Raw genomic sequence first — 27,615 nt, 5'->3', positions numbered from 1 at the left:
CTTTAATGTTGAAATGTCCTTTAAGCGCAACTATTTTGAAATAGGGTTGGCAGAGCTTTCTTTTTATATTCAGTTGGTTATAATTATTATTTTAGAAGAGCAGATGTCCTGAGGGCTACTGAAGTGGGAGACCGAGTTGCTTAATCCCTCACCAAACAATCTGAGCTGCAACTGTTTGCTTCCCTGTGTGTCTTCCCTCTTTGCTGTTGGCATGTTTGCCCTAAGAAAACACACTGTTCTTGGGTCACCGATTGTCCCCTTTGGTGAGCGAGAAATCCAGATACATAAATTTGTTAAAACTCTGAGGAACTTGCAAGTAACTAGGCAAAAGTCTGAGGTGGTTCTCTTTCACTAAAGTATATACAGGCTTTAGCATATGACTTTTTGTTTGCTTCTTAGTTATCTTTTTAGAGAGGTGACATGGGCACATAGCAACCTGAAGATAGATGGCGTGTGATTGTGGTAGTGTGTTCTTCTCAGCTTGTGGGTTCCACAGTTTCAGTTCTAAGCCAGCTCTATATGAAGGCAGAGTCAAGAAATCCCCATTACCTTTACTCCTACTTATCCTCCTTGACATTCTACCCTAAAAGCAGTATTATTATAAATTAAAATACAGATTCCTCTGATCCATCCATTCCACTTGTAGATTTATACTTACAAGAATTTAAAGCAGGGACTCAAAGAGATACGGGCACATCAATGTGTATAGCAGCTTTTTTCATAATAGCCAGAAGGTGGAAACAGGTGAGTGGTAAACAAAGTGTCGAATATATACATACAGGGACTATTATTCAGCCTTAAAAAAGGAATGAAATTTTGATTCATGCTACTACATGGATGAACCTGGGAAACATTCTGCTCCGTGAAATAAGCCAGACACAAAAGGGTAAGTTTGTACAATTCCACTTATATCAGGTTCCTACAATAAACAAATTCATAGAGACGGAAAGTAAAATTTGTGAGACGGAACGTTACCAGGCAGTGGGGGGTTAGTGTTTCATGGCACAGAGTTTCTGTGTGGGGTGATGACAGCGTTCTGGAGATGGTTGTTGGTAATGGTTGCCCAGCCTGGTGAATGTGCTTAATGCCACTGAATTGTGCACGTCAACGTGGTTAAAATAGAGGTTTATCTCATGTATTTATTACCACAACAAAAAGAAATACAGATTCTTCTGGTTCAGGTAAGACTTCAGAACTTCAGTGTGAATGTTTCAGATGTCTGCTTGGAAACAGGCTTTGATAGCGTAGTGTAGGCATCACCAGCATACAGGGAGGCCTCCCCACAGGAAAGAGATGCCGCCTGCATCCCAGTTTGCCAGTGGAATGCTAGTAAATTTGTCTTTTCATTTCTCGCTTCTAGGCTATCCATCCTGGGTACGGTTTTCTTTCAGAAAACATGGAATTTGCCGAACTATGTAAGCAAGAAGGAATTATTTTTATAGGTCCTCCCTCATCTGCAATTAGGGACATGGGTATAAAGAGGTATGAGTGTATATTTTTTAAATAAGGTCAATTGAAATGATTTATTTTACCTATAATAGACATGCTAATAATACACTTTTGTTGTCATAGCCATAAGTTGTTTATCTGCCACTTCAGAAAAATACTCAGCTAATTATTATTTCTAATCAACATGCTAATTCTTTCGGGGGGATAAAAACAAGGTAGGATGAGTTACCACATGAAAAATTGGATTGAGGGAAATCAACAGATATTTTAATATTTGTATTAATATTTGTTATCTCAGACTATAGTTTTTTTCTTTATCTATGGGATGTTTTCTTTGAAAAGTTCCATTATAATACAGATGATATATTATAGGATTATACACCTGAAACCTATAAAATTTTATTAACTGATATCACCCCAATAAATTCAATAAAAAAGAAAAAATTAAACATAAAATTAAAAGTTCCATTATATTTTGTAGACTGGGCTGTATTTGTTTCTCTTGTATGAAATTTCATAGAATTTGGGTATCTTGGGCTTTTTTGTTGTAAAGTACATCCAAATCCATAATGGCTGCTGCTGGAGTGCCTGTAGTGGAAGGTTATCACGGTGAGGACCAGACAGACCAGTGCCTGAGAGAGCATGCTGGGAGGATCGGCTACCCCGTCATGATCAAAGCCGTCCGTGGTGGAGGAGGAAAAGTAAGACTGCGCGCTCATGTTTTCCATTTCCGGCTACTCTCCTTTGTTTTATTTCTGTTGTCGTCAAATCTACCTTTCGTCTTAGGGTATGAGGATCGCTAGATCGGAAAAAGAATTTCAAGAACAGTTGGAATCAGCCCGGAGGGAAGCGAAGAAGTCTTTCAATGATGACGCTATGCTGATTGAGAAGTTTGTGGACACTCCAAGGTGGGGTTAGCTTTTTTTTTTCTGACTCAGATATTTTAAATTATAAAAAATGCATGCACATTATATAAAATACAAAGTTCTAGTAGGACATAAGTACATACATTCCCCAATCCCACCCCTGATGTACCCACTATAATGTTATGGTATGCGTACTTCCAGGCATTTTCTATGTGAATAGATACATTTATACATATACAAACAGAATACAACATACATACAGAACAGTGAATCAAATCTTATATAATATTGCATGTTAATATTATATCAGAGATCTTTCCATGTCAGTAAATATAGATCTCATTCTTTTTGTTGACCTTAATATTGGTTCCATAATATTAAGATGCCATTAATTCATTCAGTCCATTACTTTTTGATGTAACTTAAGGTCTTTTTAAAATAAAAAAATTCCTGTAAGAAATTATGCTATATTGTCATGGCTGCTTTTGCTCAGTGGTTAGAGTGTCGGCCTGTAGACCCAATGGTCCGGGTTCGATTCCCGGTCAAGGGCATGTACCTAGGTTGCAGGCCAGATCCTGGCCCGGTCAGGGCGTGTGCAGGAGGCAACCGATTGATGTCTCTATCACATCGATGTTTCTCTCCCCTGCCCGCCCCCCCCCCCCCCGCCCCTTCCACTCTCTCTAAAAATCAATGGGGGGAAAAATATCCTTGACTGAGGATTAACCAATGTGTTTCAAGAGCACACTAGCACAATCACACCTCATCTATCTTTAGGTTACTATGTGCCCATGTCACCTTTCTAAAAACAAAAACAAAAAAGAAATTAAGCTATATTTTACAGAACTCTGTAAGCATCAGTTGAGATGTTCAGAAAATGGAAATAGTTACCCAACTGAATTATAATTGTAAGTGATGTGTTAACAAGTAATACTAACAGCTCACACTTTTATTGCACTCACCATATGCTGGGTCCTAAATATTTTACATATACTAACTAATCTTGCTGTCCAAATTCTAATCTAATTCTTGCAAGAGCCCCTTTAGATGGGTAGTATTCCCATTTTGCAAGTGAGGATACTGAGCAACAGAACAGTCACATCAGATAACTTGCCTGAGGTTTCCCAGCTAAGATGTAGTGGAGCTTGGATTTCAACCCAGGCAGTTTGACTCTAAAATTCACACTCTAAGCCACTGCACTAAACTGCTACTCCAGGTACCACAATAACAAATGCCATGTAAATATCTAATTTTTATTTTCTGGAGTTTTCTTTTTATGCCTATTGCTCAAAATAAGGTACTGGTTATAAAAGCTTCCTGTTTCATAGGCTTTTGGGTAATTTATATAGATATAGATATAGTTATCCTGTATGTCCAGTGACCTGATAAAGACTAGAGAGGGATTTACCTTGAAGGTAATGAGCTGAAGCTTCCCTTGCATGAACCTCTTCCAAGTTCCAGTACCTAATTGTGTCTTCTTTTTAAAGAGGGCCCCCAAATAGTTTTTGTTTCAGACCATACAAGCTTAGAACTGTCCCTGAACATGGCACAGCAAATTAAATTCATTTAGAGTTTGTTAAAAAAAAAAAAAAAGGTCAACCTTAAAATCGGCCAGTTGATTAGGAGCACATAACATAATGCCGCCTGCTAGTGGGAAGCCAGGAAAAGACAGAGGAGAATCTAAGATAAACCAGGGCTTCCTCCTGCAGCATCTTTCCAGAAGAATAGGCCGACTCTCCAAGGGGCATACTCTGGAGTTAGATTGCTGTGGACACATCAGCCAGCTATTTCGGTGACTGTAACTCCATGCTCCAACATTTTTTGAAGCTGTAAATTCTTTCCTTGGGAAACGTTAGCTACATATTACCTCACATTGTAATTTATTCCTCCAATAGCTGGGAAACTCCTGGGAATCAAGGACCTGCTAGTATATTTCTTTTTCCTTTTCCCCTATATATTACTACCTGGCACACTACTTTCATGATAGGCATCAATAATATTTTTTTAAATATAGAAGTAATGTGAATACATTACAAATTTTCGGAAAATACAGGAGTTGGAAAACAAACTCACTCATAATCTCGTTCTCTATATTAACATTTCTATATATTTCTGTGCTGTATTTTCTAGTAATAATATTTTAATATCATGATAATTGTTCTGAATGTAGTATGTTATATCCTGCTAAATAGCTACCTGTTGAATTAGTGGAGTGTGAGAAAATTGTCAAGATGATGCTGGTAACTGAGAAAAGTACATACAGGATGTTTTCTAGATCTGATCAGTTACTGTGTTTATCTGAAAGGCTGGGACAGAAAATGGTCTTCAAAGTGTACTATTTGGAGGGTAATAAGAGAACCCGGATTCCGTCCTCACTTCATAGTCAATAAATAATCTATGTGAATTTAAAATGTCACTAGGAAAATAACAACTTTAGAACTTTTAGAAAATATCAAGGCATTCCTAATAGAATCCAGCTGTGTCCACCTACCAGAATCTAGTCTAGCCAGACCCCCAGTGGCTGGCTGGAGCGGCTAGGATTGGTTCTGAGATGGTGCTCCAGATCCTCTACCTTAGGTCAAGCAGCAGAAAAGATGAGTCAGCAAAAGGAAAAGGCGAGCCTTAGCTGGTTTTGCTCAGTGGATAGAGCGCCGGTCTGCGGACTGAAGGGTCCCAGGTTTGATTCCGGTCAAGGGCACATGCCCACGTTGCGGGCTGGATCCCCAGTAGGGGGCGTGCAGGAGGCAGCCAGTCGATGATTCTCTCTCATCATTGATGTTTCTATCGCTCTCTTCCTCTCTGAAATCAATTAAAAAAAAAAAAAAAAAGGAAAAGGACACAAGTGACTTGGTGATTACAGAATCAAAACGGAAAACACGGGTCCTCGGTGATCTTCCTTCGCACGCAGCCGTGGGAAAACTGTGCCCAAGTTTTGCGACCTCAGAATAAAAACTGTTGTGTTCTGCTCTTGGTGTGGCCCCAGCACGTTCCTTCCTGAACCTGGAGCCCCGGCTACAGTGCCGTCCTCTCTGGAGCAGCTGAAAGATAAGGGTGGGTCCGGAGAAGGTAGACATTTATCATTGTAATTTGAAAATCAGGTTGTTCGGCTCCAGCGTGGAAAGCGCTTGGAAGCTGTTACATCTGAAGAGCAAGCAGAAAGCTGGACAGAATGAAAGTCAGTGACTTAGACCCAGAAGAGAACTGAGGGCACAGGGAAGCCATCCCAAAGTCTGGCAGGCATGTGAGCACCGAGAAGCAGTCAGGATCCGCCTGCCGGCAGCAGAAGCCGCTGGAGCCCTAGACTTACAGGGACACTGAAATGGGAATTTTGACAAATTGCCGGAGGTTGACTGTGGACGAGCTTGATAGTGAGAAAATCCTTAAGCCCCAGTGTTAGGGGGGCCTCCCAACTTTTCATTCGTTCTATTGCCAGGAATCCCACCAAGTTCTCACAGTGAAAATCTAAGCAACATTTCTTAAAATTTTGGGGTTGGGGGGTAGAAAAGTAACCTTCTGAAATAGGCCCAGAGCAGTCTATTCTCAGAAACCAAGGCCAACACTCCCAGGGAAACTGCCAGACCCGTTTCTGTCCTGGGGGAAGGGCAGCCGGCCAAGTCTAACCTCTAACCTGCCCACTGTACCTAAGGGTGAAAAGTGTGAGGAAACACTGCTGAGGCACAGGGTCAGGCCACGTGAAACACTGAGATTGAATCCTAGATCATAGGGTGTTTTCCCTGCCCTACACCCTGCCATGTCACCAGGGCTCCCGTGTAATCACAGAGGTTCCAACCGAAAGAAGTGCAGGACGCAGACCCTGTCCAGAAAGCAGTTCTCGTTGAAGCCCCAAGACAACAGGAGCAAGAAAAGTAACCAAGGACATGAGGAAAGTGAAGCCTCTGGCACCGACAGCTGCCGCAGACATTGAACACAACATGCCTCCAAACGGATCAACATTAAACATTAAAGGCCTGTGCCTCCGTTCCTGGTATGGGATACATCACATCCGGTTTCCTCCCTTCCTCTCTCCCTCCCTTCCTCCTTCCTTCCTTTCCTTTTTTGTATATTTATTTTAATTGATTTTAAAGAGAGGAGGGGAGAGAGAAACATCCATGTGAGAGAGAAACATTGATTGGTTGCCTCCCGCACGCATCTTGACTAGGAATGGAACTACACCCTGGATATGTGTCCTGACCGGGAATCAAACACACCACCTTTTGGTGTGTATTGTACGATGCTTCCACCAATTGAGCCACACCAGCCAGGACCATCACATCTGGATTTTTTTAAAAAAAAATTCCAAGCCTTAAAGCTAAAAAAAAAAAAAAAAAAAAAAAAGCACAATTTGAAGTACAATGCAAGTATCAGAACTAGACTGAGATGTGACACAGATTTTGGGATTATCTATGGAATTTAAAGTAAGTGGTTAATATGTTAAGTGCTCTAATGGAACAAGTAAAAAAAACATGCAAGAACAGAGGGTAATATAAACAAAGAGATAGAAATTTAAGAAAAAATCAAATGAAAATGCTAGAAATAAAGAACACCATAACAAAGGAAGAATGCATTTGATGGACTAATCAGTAAACTAGACACAGCTGGAGAAAGAATCAGTGACCTTGAACATATGTCAATGGAAACTTCCCAAACAAATACAAAGAGAAGTGAGAATGAAAATAAATACAACATAACTGAACTATCTAACTGCAGAACAACTTTTAAAGGTGTAATGTGCTTATTTGAATACAAGAAGAAAAAGGAATGGGAGAACTATTTCAAAGTAATAATGGCCAAAATGTTCCCAAAATTAATGACAGACACCACACTACAGAACCAGGAAGCTCAGAGGACATCAAAGAGGATAACCGTCAAAGAAATTTTAAAATTATATTCAAACATAAGAAAACAAAGACAGGAGAAACTAAGATGGCGGCATAAACACCGGGAAATAGTCGCCTCCCACAGCAATTGAAAATTATCCCAAAGGACGGAGCAAACATCGTCCAGAACAACAGGAAGGCTGGCTGAGTGTAATTTCTACAACTAGAAGACAAGAAAAGCACGCTGAGAGCCAGAGGAGCTGCGGAGGCTGCGTGCAGAGGTACGGCGGCGGCTCGCGCGCGGAAAGGGGGTGGCACCTGAGGACGCGGCTGTCTTTTTGAATCACAAGCTCCCGACTGCTCTGATCTCCGGTTCTGGGAAGTCTCTGGGGACCCAGGACACATACGGGGAGAGGCTGCTCTCTCAGGCGGCAGCGGGCGAACTTGAGGGCGGATTTCCCTCAGAGGTGCTTGCAGCCGTTACCGGGACACTGAGACGCGCGACTCCGGGCGTGGAGAATCAGCCATTGCTTCTTTCTCCGGCCTTTTGACTCCCTGAGACCCCGCCCCACCCAGGCTGCGGCAGAGGCTTTTGCATGTGAATGCCCCGGCCCTTTGCAACCTGATAATTACCTAACTGCAGCCGGGCCAGCCAGACCCGGAACTTCCAAGAGAAGGCCCAAGGCCCCGCAGCGGCTTGCATTGCTTCACAGCTGAGCCTCTTCGTGGCCCGGCTGTGAGGCCTCAGGCAGGGGCTGAATTAGCACCTCCTTAGATACAGGAGCCACTGTACCCAGTGGTCAGAGGGGGACCATTCTCCCACTTCAGACACAGCTGCTTCCCACAGCCAATTGGCCTGGAGGTCAATTCCTCCCAGTGATCCTACATCAACCAAGGCACCAAGAGTGCACCAAGAGTGTCCACCCCAGGTAACTGGGGAGGCTGAGCTACTGGGCCCTACAGGACACCTGGCGTGCAGGGACACTCTATCAACACAGGGAAGCAGCCAAAATGCGGAGACAGAGAAACAGGTCACAATTGTCAGAAATGGAGGAGGACAGACGACTGGATATAGAGTTCAAGGCCACGTTTATAAGGTTTTTCAAGAATTTTATGGAAATCGCCGATAAATTTAATGAATCCCTCAAGGAGTATAGTGAGACCATGGAGGACATGAAAAAGGACCAACTAGAAATTAAGCATACACTGACTGAAATAAAGAATATTTTACAGAGATCCAACAGCAGACAAGAGGATCCCAAGAATCAAGTCAAAGATTTGAAATACAAAGAAACAAAAAATACCCAACCGAAAAAGAAAAAAGAAAAGAGATTCAAAAAGTATGAAGATAGTGTAAGGAACCTCTGGGACAACTTCAAGCGTACCAACATCAGAATTATAGGGGTACCAGAAGGAGAGAGAGGGCAAGATATTGAAAACCTTTTTGAAGAAATAATGACAGAAAACTTCCCCCACCTGGTAAAAGAAATGGACCTACAAGTCCAAGAAGCGCAGAGAACCCCAAACAAAAGGAATCCAAAGAGGACCACACCAAGACACATCATAATTAAAATGCCAAGAGCAAAAGATAAGGAGAGAATCTTAAAAGCAGCAAGAGAAAGACAGTCAGTTACCTACAAGGGAGTACCCATCCGACTGTCAGCTGATTTCTCAACAGAAACCATGCAGGCCAGAAGAGAGTGGCAAGAAATATTCAAAGTGATGAATACCAAGAACCTACAACCAAGATTACTTTATCCAGCAAAGTTATCATTCAGAATTGAAGGTCAGATAAAGAGCTTCACAGATAAGGAAAAGCTAAAGGAGTTCATCACCACCAAACCAGCATTATATGAAATGCTGAAAGGTATTCTTTAAGAAGAGGAAGAAGAAAAAGGAACTCTTACCATTTGCCACAGCATCGATGGAACTGGAGAGCGGATAAATACCACAAGATCTCACTTATTTGTGGAATATAATGAACAACATAAACTGATGAACAAGGACTGATCCAGAGACGGAGAGGCTTTGATTGGACTGTCGGGCCTTGGAGGGAAGGTAGGGGAGGGTGGGGGCAAGGGGGAAGGATCAACCAAAGGACTAATATGCAAGCATATAGGACTAACCAATGGACACGGACAACGGGGGGGTGAGGGGATGAGCGGGGGGGGGGGCGGGTAGAGGGTACACATATGTAATATCTTAATCAATTAAAAAAAAAAAAGAAAACAAAGACAAATAGGACATCTTAGAAAAAGCCAGAGAGGCGAAACTTCCTGTAGTCCATCAGACATCTCACAGAAACCATGCAAGCAAGAATCAAGTGGAGTGGAATCTATATAAAATGTTGAAAGGAAAAAACACAAACCTAGAATTCTATATGCAATGAAATTACCCTCAGACATGCAGGAGGAATAAACATGTCCTCAGACAAAATTTGAGGCAATTTGTCAAGGAAAATGATACAGATTAGAAACTCAGATATAATAAAGGAAGAATATTAGACAAGGACCTAAGAATATTAGACAATTTGTTCAAAATAATAAGAAGAGTGTATTTGGTGATGTTAGCTTAAGGATAAATAAAAAGAGGAGGAAAGGTCAAGAAGGCAAATCCAAAAGGAAGAAATCAACTTCTATTGTGTTGGACAGGTAGGAAGATTTCCGAATGGCCCATCCAGTGGAACTGATAAATCAAGAAAATTAATTTTCCCAAGTGGTTTAATGAAGTATTTTATGGAATGAACAGAAAGGAACAGCTCTGAGCCACTGCTGAACAGGACATTTAGGGGACTTCTTGTTTTGTGTGTGTGTGTGTGTGTGTGTGTGTGTGTGTTTAAGATTTTTTTTTTTTTTTTAGAGAGTGAGAAAGGAAGAGGGAGAGAGAGAAACATGGATGTTCGAGTGAAGCATCAATTGGGTGCCTCCTGCACACTCCTACAGGGACCCAGCCTGTACCCTGGGGATGTGCCCTCCCTGGGAATTAATTCAGCCAACTGAGCCACTTGGCCAGAACTGACTTCCTGGTTTATTTGTTTTGTTTTTAAAGAAATTATTGTTGACAGTATTGCAGATGTCCCTCCCTTTTCCCCCTATTGCCCCTCTTCACTGCCCCACTCCCCACCCCAACCCCACCCCCGGGCCTTCACAGCTCTATTGTTTGTGTCCCTGGGCATACATAGATGCATATAAGTTTTTTGGTTAATCTCTCCATGCCCTCCTCCCCACGTCTCTGACTTCCTGTTTTTTTAAAATTTTCTTCTAGGTTTGACAGTTTTTGTTTTAACTAGTCAATGGGGGAAACATTTGCTGATCACTCGTGTCTGTGTTATGGTGGTGTGTCTGTGAGGTGAACTACAGTGTGAACATATCACAATAAGCCTACTGAGAAGAATGCTTTCTTGTATTCATTCACCAGATGGTCTGTGTTAGCCTTGTTTTCATAAGTGTTATGTATGTTTACTCTTAATATGATTTCTCATAATTTTGCTATTTTTATACTCAACATTTAAGTGCCTTTTTGTTTTTTTATGACTTAATGTTAGTATAGTCTTAAAAACTAATGAGCCATATTAATTTATTTCTTAATATTTAAATTTTCAATCTGTCATAGTTTAAAAAATCAGACTATAAGAGTTGATTAAAAAAAAAATATCCTGATCATAAAAAAGTTTTCATTGGCTTTTTGAGGATATATGAAATAAGAGTATAACTTATAATTATTAAATAGTCAGCTTTACCAGTATTTGCCTTAACAGTTTGCACTTTTTGAACCTTGCCCCACTCTGAGGTCATAAATATAGGGTGTTCCCCCAAAAATCTATACACACACTTTGTATAATTATAAAGGCAGTGTTTATTTAAGTACGTTTCACTTTAAAAATTAAGCTATCAGCTCTCAAAGTGTGTATACATTTTTCTGGGACAACCTATATAGTCTTTTGTGTTTTCTGTCTTTTCTTATTTCCTAGTTATTTCATTTTATTTTTCTTTAATGTTCATCCAGTAAATGGAACGTTTTTCATTGGGTGTTTATAAGGTTTGCTGTAGTTCTGTTTCTAAATTCATATTCTCTGTTTTGAGGTAAAAATATCCCATCATGTGTAAAATAAAAATAGAGGAATCCTGGTCACCTTGGACAATAGCCTGGCTTGTGGAATGTGATACTTTTCATCCTTAGGAAAGTATGTTAACATGAGTGTTTGCTTTTAAATAGGCATGTAGAAGTCCAGGTGTTTGGTGATCACCATGGCAATGCTGTGTACTTGTTTGAGAGAGACTGTAGTGTCCAGAGGAGGCATCAGAAGATCATTGAGGAAGCCCCAGGGGTAAGGACCTTGTAAAGAAGTTTGCAATCTTCTCTGTAATGGAAACACTAGTCACTCTGATTTTCATATCAGAAATCTGTGAAGCTAGTGTCTCCCCCAAAGTCCTGCTGGACAGCTGCTTCCAAGTAGTAGTATAAGGATAAAGCCCCCTCTCTCCACGCCCCCACACCCCCCTGCCCCCCACCCTCGGGGATGGAGCCTGCAACCCAGGCATGTGCCCTGACCGGGAATCAAACCAGTGACCTCTTGGTTCATGGGTCGATGCTCAACCACTGAGCCACACCATCCGGGTGTGGTTTTACTTATTTTTGGATTTACATTTCTTTAGAGCCTGCTATTGCCGCAGGCTTCTTTTCTTGTTCAAGCTTATATACAGTAGTCCCCCCTTAACTAGAGCTTCAGTTACCCATGGTCAATTGTGGTTTGAAAATATTGTCAGAAATTCCAAAAATATAATAAAATTCCTCAAAATTTATAAGTTTTAAATTGCACACCATTCTGAGTAGTGTGATGAAATCTTATGCCATCCCACTTGGGATGTGAATCACCCCTATGTCCAGTGTATCCACGTTGTATAGGCTAACCTGCCTGTTAGTCACTTGGTATTTGTCTTAGCTATCAGATCGACTATCACATTACATGCTTGTGTTCAAGTAACCCTTATTTTACTTAATAATAGCTCCAAAGTGCAAGAGTAATGATGCTGACAATTTGGATATGTCAAAGAGAAGCTGTAATTGTTTCCTTTAAGTTAAAAGGTCTGTATGTATACGAAAAACAGACATAGGGTTTGGTACTCTCTGTGGTTTCAGGGATCCAATGAAGATATATATATATATTTTTTAAGTACTTTATTGATTTAGAGAGGAAGAGAAACATCAATTGGTTGCCTCCTGCAGGTGCCCCAACTGGGGATCAAACCCACAACCCAGGTATGTGCCTGGACCAGGAATCAAACCTGCCACCTTTCAGTGTACAGGACAACACTCCAACCAACTGAGCCACCCCGGCCAGGGCTCCCCTGGAGATCTTGCGCATGTCCCCATGGATAAGGGGAGACTACCATGCATGTTTTCATCAGTATGTAGTTTTATCAGGTCAGGGATCTGAGATTTCTGGTAATCAGTTTGTTATTCGCATATTAAAATTTTGATTTCTGTTGTAGAGTATATTATACCTTTTGAAGTAAATGTCAACAACAATAATTTCAGTAAAGCCTTATTTTGAACAGTGACTGCTTAAATATATATCTGTAGAGCTCAGTTCTTAAAATTGTAAAAGCTTTGCCTATTTATTGACATACATTTCTTTTTCTGAACCATTTTTAACTTGGAATCTCAAGGTTTACCATATTCCAAGATAATTATTGCAACTTGATACAGATTGCTTTATCATCTTAAAATAGAGACTGTTCAAAGTTTCTATATTGACACATTTAATTTTAAGTAGACATATAGTTATAAAAGTTATGTAGGAACAAGGGACACAGATATATCATTATGCTGAGGAATATGTGCAATTCATAGAAATTACTAGCAGAACCATTAAACTTTGGTATTGTGACAGCTTTTTATCTTTATTATTATCTCTTGAATGTAATATTTGCTACATGAATATATAATATTGGATCTGAGTGGAAATTTCTAGTGGGACAAAGTACTAATGGAAATTTATTTAATATTTGTTCATAGCCTGGTATTAAACCTGAAGTAAGAAAAAGGCTTGGGGAAGCTGCAGTCCGAGCTGCTAAGGCTGTAAATTATGTTGGAGCAGGTATGCTAAGATTTGTTTCTAAAAGAGAAGGAGAAGCAATAATTTATGTATGCTTTAGAGGCAAAAGAAACATATCGCTTTTATATCAGTGGCTTTCAAACCTTTTTGACCAGATCCACAAGGAAAAAAAAAAAAAACACACACACTCATATTTTATATTGAGACCATATGTGTTTGTGTGTGCGTATACTTATATTCATATATGTTTGAAAAAAGGATTTTATTAAATAATGCTTATCCTAATATGTATAATGCTATTCGATATTTTCTGTCTTATTTGAAATAAAAATTACAAAATTGATTTTTTAAATTAATAAAGTTTATTTTTTACAGCAGTTTTAGTTTCATAGCAAAATTGAGCAGAAAGTACAGAGATTTTCCCTGTCCCCACACGCACACAGCCTCCCCCCCATCAACATTCCATATCAGAGTGGTACATTTGTTCTGATAAGTAAACTTACACTGACACATTATTATCACTCAGAGAACATAGTTCACATTAGGGTTCATTCTTTTTAAGACATTTAAAAAATATATTTTTATTGATTTCAAAGAGGAAGGGAGAGGGAGAGAGAGATAGAAACATCACTGATGAGAGAGAATCATCAATTGGCTGCCTCCTGCACACCCCCAACTGGGGACTGAGCCCGCAACCCGGGCATGTGCCTTGACTAGGAATCAAACCATGACCTCTTGGTTCCTGGGTCAGCACTCAACCACTGAGGCACACCAGCCAGGCAAAGTAGATGAATTTTTATACTTTAACTGGAGGCCCGGTGCACGAAATTTGTGCACGAGTAGGGTCCCTAGGCTTGGCCATCGATCAGGGCAGATTGGGGCCTTCCAGCTGCCAGCCAGGGCCTTCCTTCCCTGGCTGCCAGCTGCTGGCTGGGGCCTTCCTTTGTTCCGCACCGGCCCCTGGTGGTCAGTATACGTCATAGTGGTTGATCGAACACCCAGTCTCCCAATTGAACTCCTGAGGGAACAGTTTCCATATTAGCCTTTCATATATATAGATAAAGCTGGAAAAGTTTTGTAGTGCCTAATAAAATGCCAATAGGTAATACATTATTAACATAAGATTTAGTTGCTAAGCAACCTTTCAATGTGTCACCAGCAAAAGGACTTTTAAAGGAAATTTCCAAGAGCCCAAAACTAAGGAGAAAATATTGTATTTTTCTGCAGAGGGTTCGAGTGAAATGGGATGCCGCAGGGTGCAGTTCCCAGGACCTGGGTGAACTGACGCAATAACTCCTGGCAGTCATGTTCTCACTGCGTGAGAGCTGACACTTCTTCATATCTTGGGCTTACTATTTGCTCGAAACCCCAAATATATTTTTCTTTTGCAAAATTTCATGTGGCTCCCTATTTTGACTGAGAGTCATTTGCTGCTACAACATGTGAGATATTTTTTTCATGAAATACAAAGTACCATCGAATGAACGCAATGGTAAAACTGTTACATCAAGGAATATTTTACTTGGCTACTAATTACATACTATTGAAATGTGATCATTGTATTCTACTTTTAGGAACTGTGGAGTTTATTATGGACTCCAAGCACGATTTCTACTTCATGGAGATGAATACAAGGCTGCAAGTGGAACATCCTGTTACTGAGATGATCACAGGAACTGACTTGGTGGAGTGGCAGATTAAGGTGGGAATGATTTTTCTATTCAATATCAGTCTTGGAAACTGCGTGACCTTCTGGCCTCCTAAAGAAAAGTGTCCTTTTGGATAAGGGTTCACTTCTTACTGGTTGTGATGGGAACGGGAAAATGGGAGGTTAAAGATGACACTGCAGTTCATGCTATGGCATTATTGTCACTTTATGGACACAGATTCCCAATCTGTTCGTTGCCATCATTTCCCTTCAGGCATGGGGCGGCCAATAGGTGAGCTGCTGCTATTGACGATGGCTGGTGGCCACATGGTCTCAAAACCAAAACCTGGTACTCTACCAAGGGCCACATCATTCTGGCCAGGCTGTCATTAGGTGTTAGAGGCAGGACAGATGAAACGAGCTAACACAGAGTTGGGAAGGAAGGGTCCATGGGCAAGTGTTGACTTAAACACTGTTGCTGGCTCACAGTGGGATAAGTATGAGACAGTCACAGTACATGATTAGAAATTTTTAAAGTGATTTGGCATCCGGCCAGTGTGGCTCAGTGTTTGAGCATCAACCTGTGAACCAGGAGGTCCTGATTCGATTCCCAGTCAGAGCACATGCCCTGGTTTCAGGCTCTGTCCCCAATAGGGGACGTGCAGGAGGCAGCCAATCAATGATCCTCTCTCATCAGTGATGTTTCTATCTCTCTCCCTCTCCCTTCATCTCTAAAATCAATTTAAAAAATATTTTAAAAAAGTAAAGCAATTTGGCATCGCTGTGACATATCTACTGGTTTTACAAAAGTTTTAAGTCCACAACTGTTATTTTAATAGTGTGAGAAGCACTGGCCTAAACCAGAGGTGCACAAAGCATATTATTTCAAATATTAATAATAGCTTCGCATGTTTTTCTCTTTATTGAAAACAATAGATTGTATCTCAGCCTTCTTTTTTAAAAAAGTTTTTTAAGTCATATGATGAATAGTCAATCTCTGTGGGATTCTTGGTTCTTTATATACAGTATATCCTGAATTTAAATTGTTTTTTCATATTGTGATGCTAAAGTCTTGATTATTTTGATAATTTTGGTTTTTTCGGAACTTCTGTGGACAATATGCTTCTTTTTCAATTTCCTTGGGGTTGATTGGTGGTTTTAATTGAGCCAAAAGACTCTTCTGGGCCTCTATAGCCTTGGGAGCTAATGAAAACCAGGCACATCAGGCTAGTGAGTGTTCATGAGTGTCAGGAAAACTGCAGTTGGTTTAGAATCTTCTGGAAAGAGTGCTTATGCTTCCACAATTCAAGGAAAAGGAAGATTTTTTTTCTGGAGCAGTAACCCAAAAGAGTCCAGATTGTTGAAATCACAGAGGATAAAAGGTTCCTAGGGAATATGGCTGCAGAGTCTGTGGTTTGAACACCGTGCCATAAAGACATTCAGTTCCGTCCGCTTTCCTTTAATTCCTAACTGCTGTGGTTCCTGATTTTCCTTATTTACATATTTAAAGAGATGGAACCTGCTTCTGTTTTATGCTTACCTGTTTAGTTCAATGTGATGCTAAGTTACTTAGAGATTTTTCCCTGTAGCTTTTGCTTTCTCAGGGTGTCATTTTCTCATCTTGGAGGAAAACTTAAAGGGAAAGTGTAGCAGCAAGTCTTCCAATAGCCTTCCTCTGTTTATAATCTAGTGCTATGCAATGTACATAAACATAATAAAATTGAAAAACCATGATGTTCCCCTTTCTGTTTTGCTTTATCACTCACTTGCTGATTAAAATTACAAAGATGTCTAATGTTACACTTTACCTATAGCTGTGAACACCAACAGATAATTTACTGTTTTTTTAAAAAAAGATTGATTTTATAACTGAATGCTAATGTTTTAGATGAAAACTGAGAGCATGGTGCCAGAAAGAAATCTTAGTTTCAATTATATAGAAAATAACACTGATTTTATATTTATAATTTAGTCAGCAGTTTGCTTGCATTTTCTATTTAAAAACTCTAGAAGACCATTGTAATTAATACTTTATTTTCAAGCTGCCTCTGTTTTGTTTTGTTTTTTAATTTTTATTGAATTCAGAGAAGGAGAAGGAGAGAGAGGTAGAAACATCAATGATGAGAGAGAATCATTGATAGGCTGCCTCCTGCACGCCCCTATTGAGGATTGAGCCCACAACCCAGGCATGTGCCCTAACCAGGAATCGAACTGTGACCCCCGGGTTTATAGGTTGATGCTCAACCACTGAGCCATGCCAGCTGGGCAAGCTGCATCTGTTTTTAAATATCTTCTTTCTGCCCAATACTCGAGGCAGTGGATAAAATAATAATTTTTATGTGGCTTCATTGTGAAGTCCAAATGTACATTTTCCATAAAAAAGGCAAGACCATCAACTTGCTAGTCTCATAGCTGCTTTAAGATGGATTTTTATAAGAAGTACATACTCTTCTGTCACCAGGTTGCAGCAGGAGAGAAGATTCCTTTGAACCAGGAAGAAATAACTCTCCGGGGCCACGCATTTGAAGCTAGAATATATGCAGAAGACCCTCAAAATAACTTCATGCCGGGGGCCGGACCACTGGTGCATCTCGCCACCCCTCCAGCGGACCTTTCCACTAGGATTGAGACTGGGGTGCGGCAAGGTAAGCGGAAATAAAACAAAGTCTTTTTAACTTTTAGTGCATTCTTATTTATGGATGGGGGTCTTTTCCTTGTGTCTTGTGGGAATGTCTAGTATGTTTTAAAATAAAGGATTTAATTGATTTCGCAGCATTTTTTTTTTCCTTCTGGAATAGTTATTTTTAAAGAATGACTAGTGGTTTAATCAATAGGCTCTTTTTTCAAGTGCAGCAGTACTTGATCAAACTTAAGCAATTTTGTGTGTGTTGTTTTATATTTTTTACTTTGCCTGGTTCCAAACATGATTTAAGGTGACTGATATTCGCTATGCCTAAGGCACCCTGCCTTCAAGTCAAGCTGGAGAATTAATATGAAAACTTAGTGCAAGCTAAACAATAATAAAAGGAGTTAAAAGTAAAAACTAACAGCACAAGAGCTCTCACAGTTCAGCGTTGACCAGTAACGATGGTCAGAGCTAACAGTCCTTTAGCGCCTATGTGCAGGTGCTGTTCTAGGTGACTTTTCGTACAGGCTCCTTTAACCTGGAGCACTGTCCTATGAGTAGGTGTTCTCACCCCCATTTTCTAGATGACGAAACCAGGACACGGAGAAGTTACGTGACTTGCCCAGGATCACCCTTGCAGCCATGACTCAGACCCAGGCAGTCTGGCTCCAGAGTCTGTGCTCTCAGCCACCACCGTCTGTTGCCACCTTAACTTAATTTGCAGAGCAGTGCTAACAGTTCTAGGACTAAGAGCTAATGTGAGACACTTTTAAAAGAGGAAATCTAGCATGGATTTGAGTAGGCAGATGTAACACATTAAAGAAACGTGAACTTGAAGAACTGTAAGAAAATATGTGGCTGGGAAAATGGTGTAGGATGGTAAGTCGTTGGCAATGTGGCTGGAGACAGACATAGGCTGAGAGCAAATCGTATGGGTCTTGAAAGCCAAAATGAGGAATTGGGGCTTCTTGATGATACACTGACAACACGTTGATAGCTCTTGCCTAAGCCACAGCAAGATTTGGTAGTCAGTACATTTTTTAACTTCACAGCAGAACATCTTGGAAAGAAAAGAGGGGCCTTGCAATAGAAACGAAAAAACCTGTAGGGCCAGCAAAGCTTGCAGTGTAACTTAATAAAAGGGCTCAAAGGATAAGAGACGTAATTCTGAGACGCGCTCCCAGGGTCCCATCGTGACACTGGGAGGGATATCCTAGTCCAGGGAGCTTCTCCCAGCACTCCCCTTCTGTGTCCCATGCATCCCTCAGGCCTGGCCCTTATCATATTATCTATGGTCACCTATTCCTTGCCTATTTTCCCATCAGACTGTAAGATTCTTAAGGGAGGGGCCGTCTTCTATGGTATATTTGCAGTACCTTGCTCAAACCTAGGCCTACAAGGTGTTCAATATGTGTTGGTGGGCAAGTGGGGGGCAGGGTGGATGGATGGATAAGGGAGTGTAATCCAACCCCTTGGTTTTACATCTGGAGACCCTGGGTTTTAGAGGCGTCAAGTGACCTGTCAAAATCACAACAAGGGTCTAGAACAGTAGTCTGTAATATACCACAGCCTTTTGCATTGACCTAGTTTCTAACCAGTGATTGAGATTTGTATGATGACTGCTATTTGTTTATCAGCTCTGCCAGGTTCAACATTTGGCACTTTATTGTCAGTCCTCCCAGCAACCACAGGACAGAGGAATGGTTACCCTCATTTGTCTGATGAGGGAAACGGTGGGGGGAAGGGAATGCTGAGGGCAGAGCAATTGAGATATGAGAGGTAGAGGGAGTTTGCTCTGACTTCCAAGAAGAAGATAGGATGGGGAAACCGGCCTGGGTGTCATTGGGTCACGGTGTTGAACAGACAGGATGGCCACACCCTCCTTGGACGTTTGATAAGTTTTTCAACCCTGTGAGCTTCAGTTCCTCATGAATAAAATGGTGGGGGCAATATCTGTCATGAGGTCTGTGAGGATTGGGTGTGAAATGTGCATAAAGCCACAGCAGAACGTCTTGCTATCACATTGTATCCCTTTGGTTTTGACTTTGAGAGGTTGTTGTGGCTTTTCAATTCCAGGGGATGAAGTGTCAGTGCATTACGACCCCATGATTGCGAAGCTGGTTGTGTGGGCCGCAGATCGCCAGGCGGCCTTGACCAAGCTGCGGTCCAGCCTTCGTCAGTACCATGTGAGTGACGGGGCCGTGTTGGTGACCCTGATGCTCTCTGTATCGCCACAGCCAAGCACGTCTGTCAGGAGTGGTCAGCCTTTGTCCTTGTCAACTTATTTCCACCAGCCGCCCATCTGTCACGATCAGATTCATTTTATGTGGGAGAATTCCCGTGGGCTTGACGACTTCTTGATTCCAGCTGGAAGAGAAAGCTTGCAGGACTGAAACTATTAGGGTCCATGTTATACTTCAGGGAAATCGATAGGAAATTCCTCTTGATCCTGTAGGTAAGGCCAGCTCCACACGTGTGTGAGCGGACTTGATCACCACTACACCACGGGAACGTGGTCGCTATACAAATGTGCCCTACAGTTGGTATTATTTTCTCCAAAGGAAAATAATGATGTTTAGTTTTATCCATTTCATCGTTTGTTGCTGTTTTGTAGCACATTAATTTTCTTGGTGCAGTAAGTCCTGTACCAGCTGATTTAGTTTCACGGAAGGATTGCTTTTTAACCCATGATCCTCTAAGTATTATATGTCATTAAAAACCGCTGATCTCTGTGGCTCCAACCACACTGACCTCCTTGCCATTCGTTAGACACACACAGCTTGTGCCATGTGCTCCTGGTTTCTCTCCAGAATGTTCTTCCCACACATGATCACAGGGCTCCCTCCCACCACCCTCAGGCACTGCTCACCTCCTCAGAGTCATGTCAAGGCTGTCACATTTAAAATAAGATCCTTTACCCAGCCGGTGTGGCTCATCGACACATGAACCAGGAGGTCACAGTCTGATTCCCGGTCAGGGCACATGGCCTGGTTGTGGGCTTGATCCCCAGTAGGGGACATGTAGTGGGTAAACAGGAGGCAGTTGATCAATGATTCTCTCTCATCATTGATGTTTCTATCTCCCTCTCCCTCTCCCTTCTTCTCTCTAAAATCAATAAAATACATAATAATAAAGCGTAATATGCTCATTAGACCAGACGTCCTTCTGGACCTTCCAGAAGAAGCCGGGGCTGTGAGGGAAGCCCAGGTCCCAGGTGCCAGAGGGAAGCCGGTGCCGGCAGCCAGGGGAAGGAAGGCCTACTCTTGCACGAACTTTGTGCATCGGGCCTGTAGTAAAAAATAAAATAAAATAGAACCCTTTGCTGTTCTCTGTCCCCTTAGACAGCCTTATTTTTCTTCATATCACCTGACATTATATTAGAATTTTTTTTATAGATATTGTTTATTATCTTTTTCTAGAATGTAGGCTCTGTGAGGCCAGGACTTTGTGTGCTTTGTTCTTCACTGTGTCCACTGTATCTTTTTTTTTTAAATACATTTTATTGATTTTTTTACAAAGAGGAAGGGAGAGGGATGGAGAGTTAGAAACATCAATGAGAGAGAAACATCGATCAGCTGCCTCCTGCACACCCCCTACTGAGGATGTGCTCACAACCAAGGTACAAGCCCTTGACCGGAATCGAATTTGGGACCTTTCAGTCTGCAGGCCGACACTCTATCCACTGAGCCAAACCGGTTAGGGCGTGTCCCCAGTATCTTGATGAGGATCTGGCACCTAAAAGGTGCTCAGTATATGGCAAGTGAATTAATGAACGAACAAACAAATGAACAAACTCGAGGCCCAGATAGCTGGCTTTACCCTTGATTCCGTTTACTGGGTTATGTTTTATACCTTTTTATTTTCATATCGGTATGTAAAATTTGGATTTAAGTGTTATAACCTCTTTTGAGGTAATTTCACCCAATCCCCTCCCCAATGTAGTAATCGTGCCTTCTGCTGTAGGAGTGTTCTGAGTGGCACATCTTCAAAGACTTGCCAATAAATTTCATTTAAGTTTCTTAACATTTATTGCTTTCTTAATCCAAGTCAATTAAATGTCTTTCCACACTACCTACACTAACACCATTTCCTGTGGCCTCTTTATCATAGTAGAGGTAGCTTTAAGTGTTAAGTCCAGAATATAGTGATGGAGAAGTAGGGTTTTTATTGTTTGCTTGAGAATTGCCAATAGTAGAAGATACTCAGCAAAAGGAGCAGAAGCCATACAAATGCTTTTCTGAATATGTTGTTTTCCCCACTCCTTGGGGACGTGGGCTTTATTCTCTTTCTAGATTGTCGGACTGCACACCAACATTGACTTCCTCCTCAGGCTGGCTGGCCACCCAGAGTTCAAAGCTGGAAATGTGCACACTGACTTCATCCCTCAGCACCGGGAAGAACTGCTGCCCAGTCAGAAGGCCACAGCCAAAGAGTTTTTATGCCAGGCAGCTCTGGGCCTCATCCTCAAGGAGAAAGCCATGTCAGATGTTTTTCAAATTCAGACACAAGGTATGGAATGCATCTCTGTTTCCCCTGCTTGTCAAGATTTTATGAATAACTAGAGGCCCAGTGCACGAAATTCATGCACAGGTAGGGTCCCTACCTGCCACCGGCCAGGGCCTTCCTTCGTTCTGCACCGCCCCCTGGTGGACAGCACACGTCATAGCAAGTGATTGAACTCCTGGTTGGTCGAACTCCCAAGGGGGGACACTTTGCATATTAGGCTTTTATATATATGGACTAGCCCGGTGCACAAAATTCGTGCACTCAGGGGCGGGGGGTCCCTCAGCCCGGCCTATGCCCTCTTGCAATCAGGGAGACCTTGGGAAATGTCTGACTGCTGTGGTGGCAGGAGAGGCTCTCGCCACTCTCACTGCACTCACCAGCCATGAGCCTGGCTTCTGGCTGAGCAGTGCTCCCCCTATGGGAGAGCACTAACCACCAGGGGTCAGATGCTGTTTTGAGCATCTGACCCCTGGTGGTCAGTACGCATCATAGTAACCCGTCGTTCTGCCGTTGAGCCAAAACCAGCTCTCCAACATCCCCCAAGGGTCCCAGATTGCAAGAGAATGCAGGCCAGGCTGAGGGACCTCACTGGTGCACAATCTGGGCCGGGGAGGGATGTGGGAGGTTGGCCAGCTGGGGAAGAACCACAGGAGGTCTCCAGGGCGTGTCCGGCCTGTCTCGCTCAGTCCTGATCAGCCGGACCCCAGCAGCAAGCTAACCCACCGGTCGGAACGTCTGCCGCCTAGTGGTCAGTGCATGTCATAGCGACTGGTCAACTGTCTGCCCCCTGGTGGTCAATGCACGTCATAGTGAGCAGTTGAGCAGCCTTAGCATATCATTAGCATATTACGCTTTGATTGCTTGAACGGCCAACTGGACGACCGGACACTTAGCATATTAGGCTTTTATTATATAGGATTATTGACCATACTTTTTTTTCTTTATGCCACTCTTACCTCCCTTTCTTCTCTCAGTGATTGACACCATCCTCTGCTAATGTGGTTTTTAGTACGAAGAGAGCTCTTCACATATTCTGGATACATTCCATAAACACTTCTAACCTTTAGATATATCTTAACTAATCACCCAACAACGTAGAGATGGCTCTCTTTTCAACCAAACACCAGTACTTGCTGCAGCCTATGCCAATCCCTTCCAGCTTCTTTTATCCAGCACTCCCTGTGGCCTGCTTTGTTGTAGCCTCTGTACCTGCAGCAACTTCCCAGGTCCCAGAGGCACTCGGATTCCACTGGGTTACCCATGATTTATGGTTATTTTCTCCACTCTTTTTTTATTCTGTGATTATTCTGTGATCAAATTTCTGACTAACTGAAGACCTAGTTACTCCATCATGTCATAGAGTCGGAGCTTGGGAAAGGTAGGCAGAGGTTCGTCCTGACTGGCTGCCTCAGCATCTCACTAAGTCAGTGTCCAACTTCCTAACACCCCGGAAGCTGGAAATTCATGATGAAAATTCACTAGCTTATTACAGTTTCAGTCAGTTCTCCTTTAAACAGTTCTTCCCTCTCAATTGAGCAAAACCTGAGCTCTCCCAAACTTGCTCAATAATACTTATTTACGCTAACTGACTTTTGGAGTAATAGGGGAAAAAAATGGAATTCACTTATCTCTTCACTATTATTAGGATTATTATATTACTAGAGGCCCAGTGCATGACATTCATGCACTGCGGGGAGGGGGTGTCCCTCAGCCGGCCTGTGCCCTCTCGCAGTCTGGGACCCCTCAGGATTATATAGGATTATTGACCATACGTTTTTTAGGCCCACTCTCTGCATGACATCTCCCGAGGGGTCCTTAGTGCTGCTGTGGAGGCAGATAAGGCTCCTGCCACCACCGCTGCCAGCTGTGAGCCTGGCTTCTGACTGAGCAGCGCTGCCCCTGTGTGTGTGCCCCCTGGTGGTCAGTGTACATCATAGCGACTGGTCGTTCCACTGTTCGGCCGATTTGCATATTAGGTTTTATTATATAGGATTATAGGATCCTAATTTTAGAATCATTAATTTCTATTTTTTTTTGTTTTTTAATTAAATCTTTATTGTTCAGATTATTACATTTGTTCCTCTTTTTTCCCCCCATAACTCCCGTCCTCCCAGTTCCCGCCCCACCCTCCGCCCTCACTCCCCACCCACTGTCCTCATCCATAGGTGCACGATTTTTGTCCAGTCTCTTCCCGCATCTCCCACACCCCTTTCCCCCACAAGAATAGTCAGTCCATTCCCTTTCTATGTCCCTGATTCTATTATGATCACCAGATTATTTATTCACTTGATTCTTAGATTCACTTGTTGATAGATGCGTATTTGTTGTTCATAATTTGTATCTTTACCTTTTTCTTCTTCTTCCTCTTCTTAAAGGATACCTTTCAGCATTTCATATAATCCTGGTTTGGTGGTGATGAACTCCTTTAGCTTTTCCTTATCTGTGAAGCTCTTTATCTGACCTTCAATTCTGAATGATAGCTTTGCTGGATAAAGTAATCTTGGTTGTAGGTTCTTGCTATTCATCACTTTGAATATTTCTTGCCACTCCCTCCTGGCCTGCAAAGTTTCTGTTGAGAAATCAGCTGACAGTCGTATGGGTATTCCCTTGTAGGTAACTGGGTTTCTTTCTCTTGCTGCTTTTAAGATATTCTCTTTGTCTTTTGCTCTTGGCATTTTAATTATGATGTGTCTTGGTGTGGTCCTCTTTGGATTCCTTTTGTGTGGGGTTCTCTGCGCTTCCTGGACCTGTAAGTCTATTTCTCTCACCAGGTGGGGGAAGTTTTCTGTCATTATTTCTTCAAATAGGTTTTCAATATCTTGCTCTCTCTCATCTTCTGGCACCCCTATAATTCTGATGTTGGTACGCTTGAAGCTATCCCAGAGGCTCCTTACACTATCTTCGTATTTTTGGATTCTTTTTTCATTTTGCTTTTCCAGTTGGGTGTTTTTTGCTTCTTCACGTTTCGAATCTTTGACTTGATTCTTGCGCTCCTCTGGTCTGCTGTTGGGTGTCTGTATAATATTCTTTATTTCAGTCAGTGTATGCTTAATTTCTAGTTGGTTCTTTATCACAACCTCGAGGGTCTCATTAGATTTCTTGAGGATCTCACTACATTTATCGGCGGTCTCACCAGTCTTTTCGAGGGCCTTACTAAGTTTATCGGCAGCTTCTAGACAGTTCTTGAGAGACCTTAAAAGTGTGGTTTTGAACTCTATATCTTCCATTTCTGACATTTGCGTCCTGTTTCTTTGTCTCTGCATTTTTTTATCTTTTCTTGGTGCACCCCTTAGTGGTCTTTGTGCGCAGTCTTATTGTAATTAAGCCTTGATTGTTGTCGGCAATACCAGGGGTGATTTGACCTCCAGGCTAACTGGCTATGAGAGTCCTAGAATCATTAATTTCTAAATTCATTCAAGAACGTTATATTGAAAGCTTAAAGCACATAATTACATCTTTAGGAGAGTTGTGCTCTCTCCTCATTTTGTCCTGTTACATTAAATGAAATGCATCCAAGTGTGCTCCACATGGCATTCCTAAGCCTGCCTGTTCTTAGCCTTTTTAGAATGGAGTGTCTTCTTACTCTCACCTCTTTTTAAAATTTATAACCAGCACAGATAGGAACTTCAGAGTAACTTGCTTCAATTTAGTCATGCTGTAGCTTCTGGATATTGTCCAGCAGAGGCTGTACACTCAAACCCCTCTAGGTGGACCAGTAACAGGAGAATAAGAGAGGCCAGCTGAAAGGGAAATGGCGAGAGGTAGGGATTTGAGTGCCCTGGAATGCAGTAGCCCCATCAAAAGGGATGGACACCATGCAGCTCATGCCACCAATGGATGAGAGTTTAGGCTGCACATAATCTCACTTTTTAAGAGAAACTGGGAGTTTTCATATGCAACCTCCTGAGAAGTAAATTGAAATATCTCATTTAAATTTAAAGCAACGAGAAGAACAAAGAAAACACATACAAGCTGCCAGTATAGGAACTGTGTTCCTGTTTTCTTTTGTAAGGTATAAATTTAGTAGGCTTGATGTTCGTAAATTTGCTCTTGAATTTTCTTTTAGATCAATATTCTCCTTTTGCATCCAGCAGTGGAAGAAGACTGAATATTTCTTACACCAGAAACATGACTCTTAGGGATGGTGAAAACAGTAAGTAACGTTTTATTAGAAGGGAAATGTGCTTTATAGAAATAGATCACATTTACCTGGGAAAAAATGGATTCAGCTCAGCCACAGTCATTCAATTATATATTTTTCAAAGATCCCTGGCCTAAACATTGTGAGGAAGTATGCCAAAATGATAGAATTGATTTGCTCTGGGTAGTAGAGTTGATTTTTTTTTCTTCATTACACTTTTTCTGTGTTTTGTAAATATTCTAAAAATATGTTAAAAAACATACATAGCAAACTGACTAAAGTAAAATTTGCCAACATTTTAGTGAGGTTACCACTGGGTGGTGGGATTTGAGGCGGTCTTTCCCCCCCCCCCCCCCATGCTTCTTTGTACTTTCTTTGCTTTGTATTTCTTCAGTGAGAATGCAGTACTTTTATATTTTGGGTTTTTTTTTTTTTTACCCTTCTCTTCCCTCCCGAGAATGTATTACTTTTTTTTTTTAATCCTCAATGGATTTTTTTTAAATCACTCCATTGATTTTTAAAGAGTGGAAGGGATGGAGGAAGGAGGGACAGAAAGAGGGAGATGGGAGGAGAGAGAGAGAGAGAGAGAGAGAGAGAGAGAGAGCGCAATTGGTTGCCTCCCACACATGCCCGTCCAGGACTGAGGCCAGGGATCGAACCTGCAACAGAGGCACATGCCTTTGGTTCACAGGCCGATGCTCTAACCAGTGAACACCCAACCAGGGTGAGAGTGTATTCCTTTAAATAAGAAAAACAATATCCAAAACTCTAAACAAGAAAGATTACCCACTACTCAGGCAGTATCTAAGGTGGAAGTGGGTTAATAAAGAAATGTAATTTATTATTATGTGCCTTATCACATGTAAATTTTATCTTCATAATTTAATAAGGGGGAGTCACTGTTATAGCCACGTATGGCTGATGAAACAATGGCATGGAAGGTACAGTACCTTATTCAAGACTAGTAAGTGGCAGAGCCAATGTTTGACACCTAATCTTTCTGACCCTGATTCATATGCTATTTCCACCACTTTTCCAGTGGCAAATTGATTTTTTTAAAATATTTTTATTGATTAAGATATTACATATGTGTCCTTATCCCCACGTTACCCCCTATACGGCAAATTGATTTTTGATTGCACACTAATTTGAGTAGGTTGGGAGCTGATTTATTGTAACAAATTAGGAGAGGCTGACACAAAATTTGGGCTGGAACAGTGTACCAGAGGGACCAGAATCATGTGGTAGCTGGTGGCTGTATGCCTTCTGTTGCAATACAGTTTGCATGGGAAGCCAGAGGGATGCAGTCAGAGCAGGAAGGACTGGGTAACCTTGAAGGTGAGGTATCCTTGACCTGTGACAACTCCATTATAAAACGTGCCTATCAGGTAGAACAGAATCTTCCTGCCAGCTCATCACAGCACCCTCCTCTCTACCCCAGTTCTATGTAGACATCCACTCACTTCTTAACAAATTCCTTGTTCACACAGTTGACTGGGTTACAGCT

The 27,615-nt window shown here is 41.7% G+C and overlaps 1 protein-coding gene across 2 annotated transcripts in view; it reads left to right on the top strand.

The window, feature by feature from the left end:
- Positions 1 to 27,615, top strand: part of MCCC1 (methylcrotonyl-CoA carboxylase subunit 1) — a 73,611-nt gene that overhangs the window by 32,815 nt on the left and 13,181 nt on the right. For both annotated transcript variants that reach the window (XM_081086355.1, XM_081086354.1), the window contains exons 5-14: positions 1,361 to 1,482; positions 2,003 to 2,150; positions 2,236 to 2,357; positions 11,345 to 11,456; positions 13,148 to 13,229; positions 14,762 to 14,889; positions 17,297 to 17,480; positions 19,538 to 19,647; positions 21,754 to 21,970; positions 26,034 to 26,120. In XM_081086355.1, the coding sequence (XP_080942481.1) occupies positions 1,361 to 1,482; positions 2,003 to 2,150; positions 2,236 to 2,357; positions 11,345 to 11,456; positions 13,148 to 13,229; positions 14,762 to 14,889; positions 17,297 to 17,480; positions 19,538 to 19,647; positions 21,754 to 21,970; positions 26,034 to 26,120 (1,312 nt within the window). The remainder of the gene's footprint in view (positions 1 to 1,360; positions 1,483 to 2,002; positions 2,151 to 2,235; positions 2,358 to 11,344; positions 11,457 to 13,147; positions 13,230 to 14,761; positions 14,890 to 17,296; positions 17,481 to 19,537; positions 19,648 to 21,753; positions 21,971 to 26,033; positions 26,121 to 27,615) is intronic.

This window comes from Myotis nattereri (assembly GCF_964212035.1).
Source record: "Myotis nattereri genome assembly, chromosome: 3".
Lineage (NCBI taxonomy): Eukaryota > Metazoa > Chordata > Mammalia > Chiroptera > Vespertilionidae > Myotis > Myotis nattereri.
Note: the sequence above shows the minus strand (reverse complement) of the source record. Positions and strands in the feature narration are given on the sequence as shown.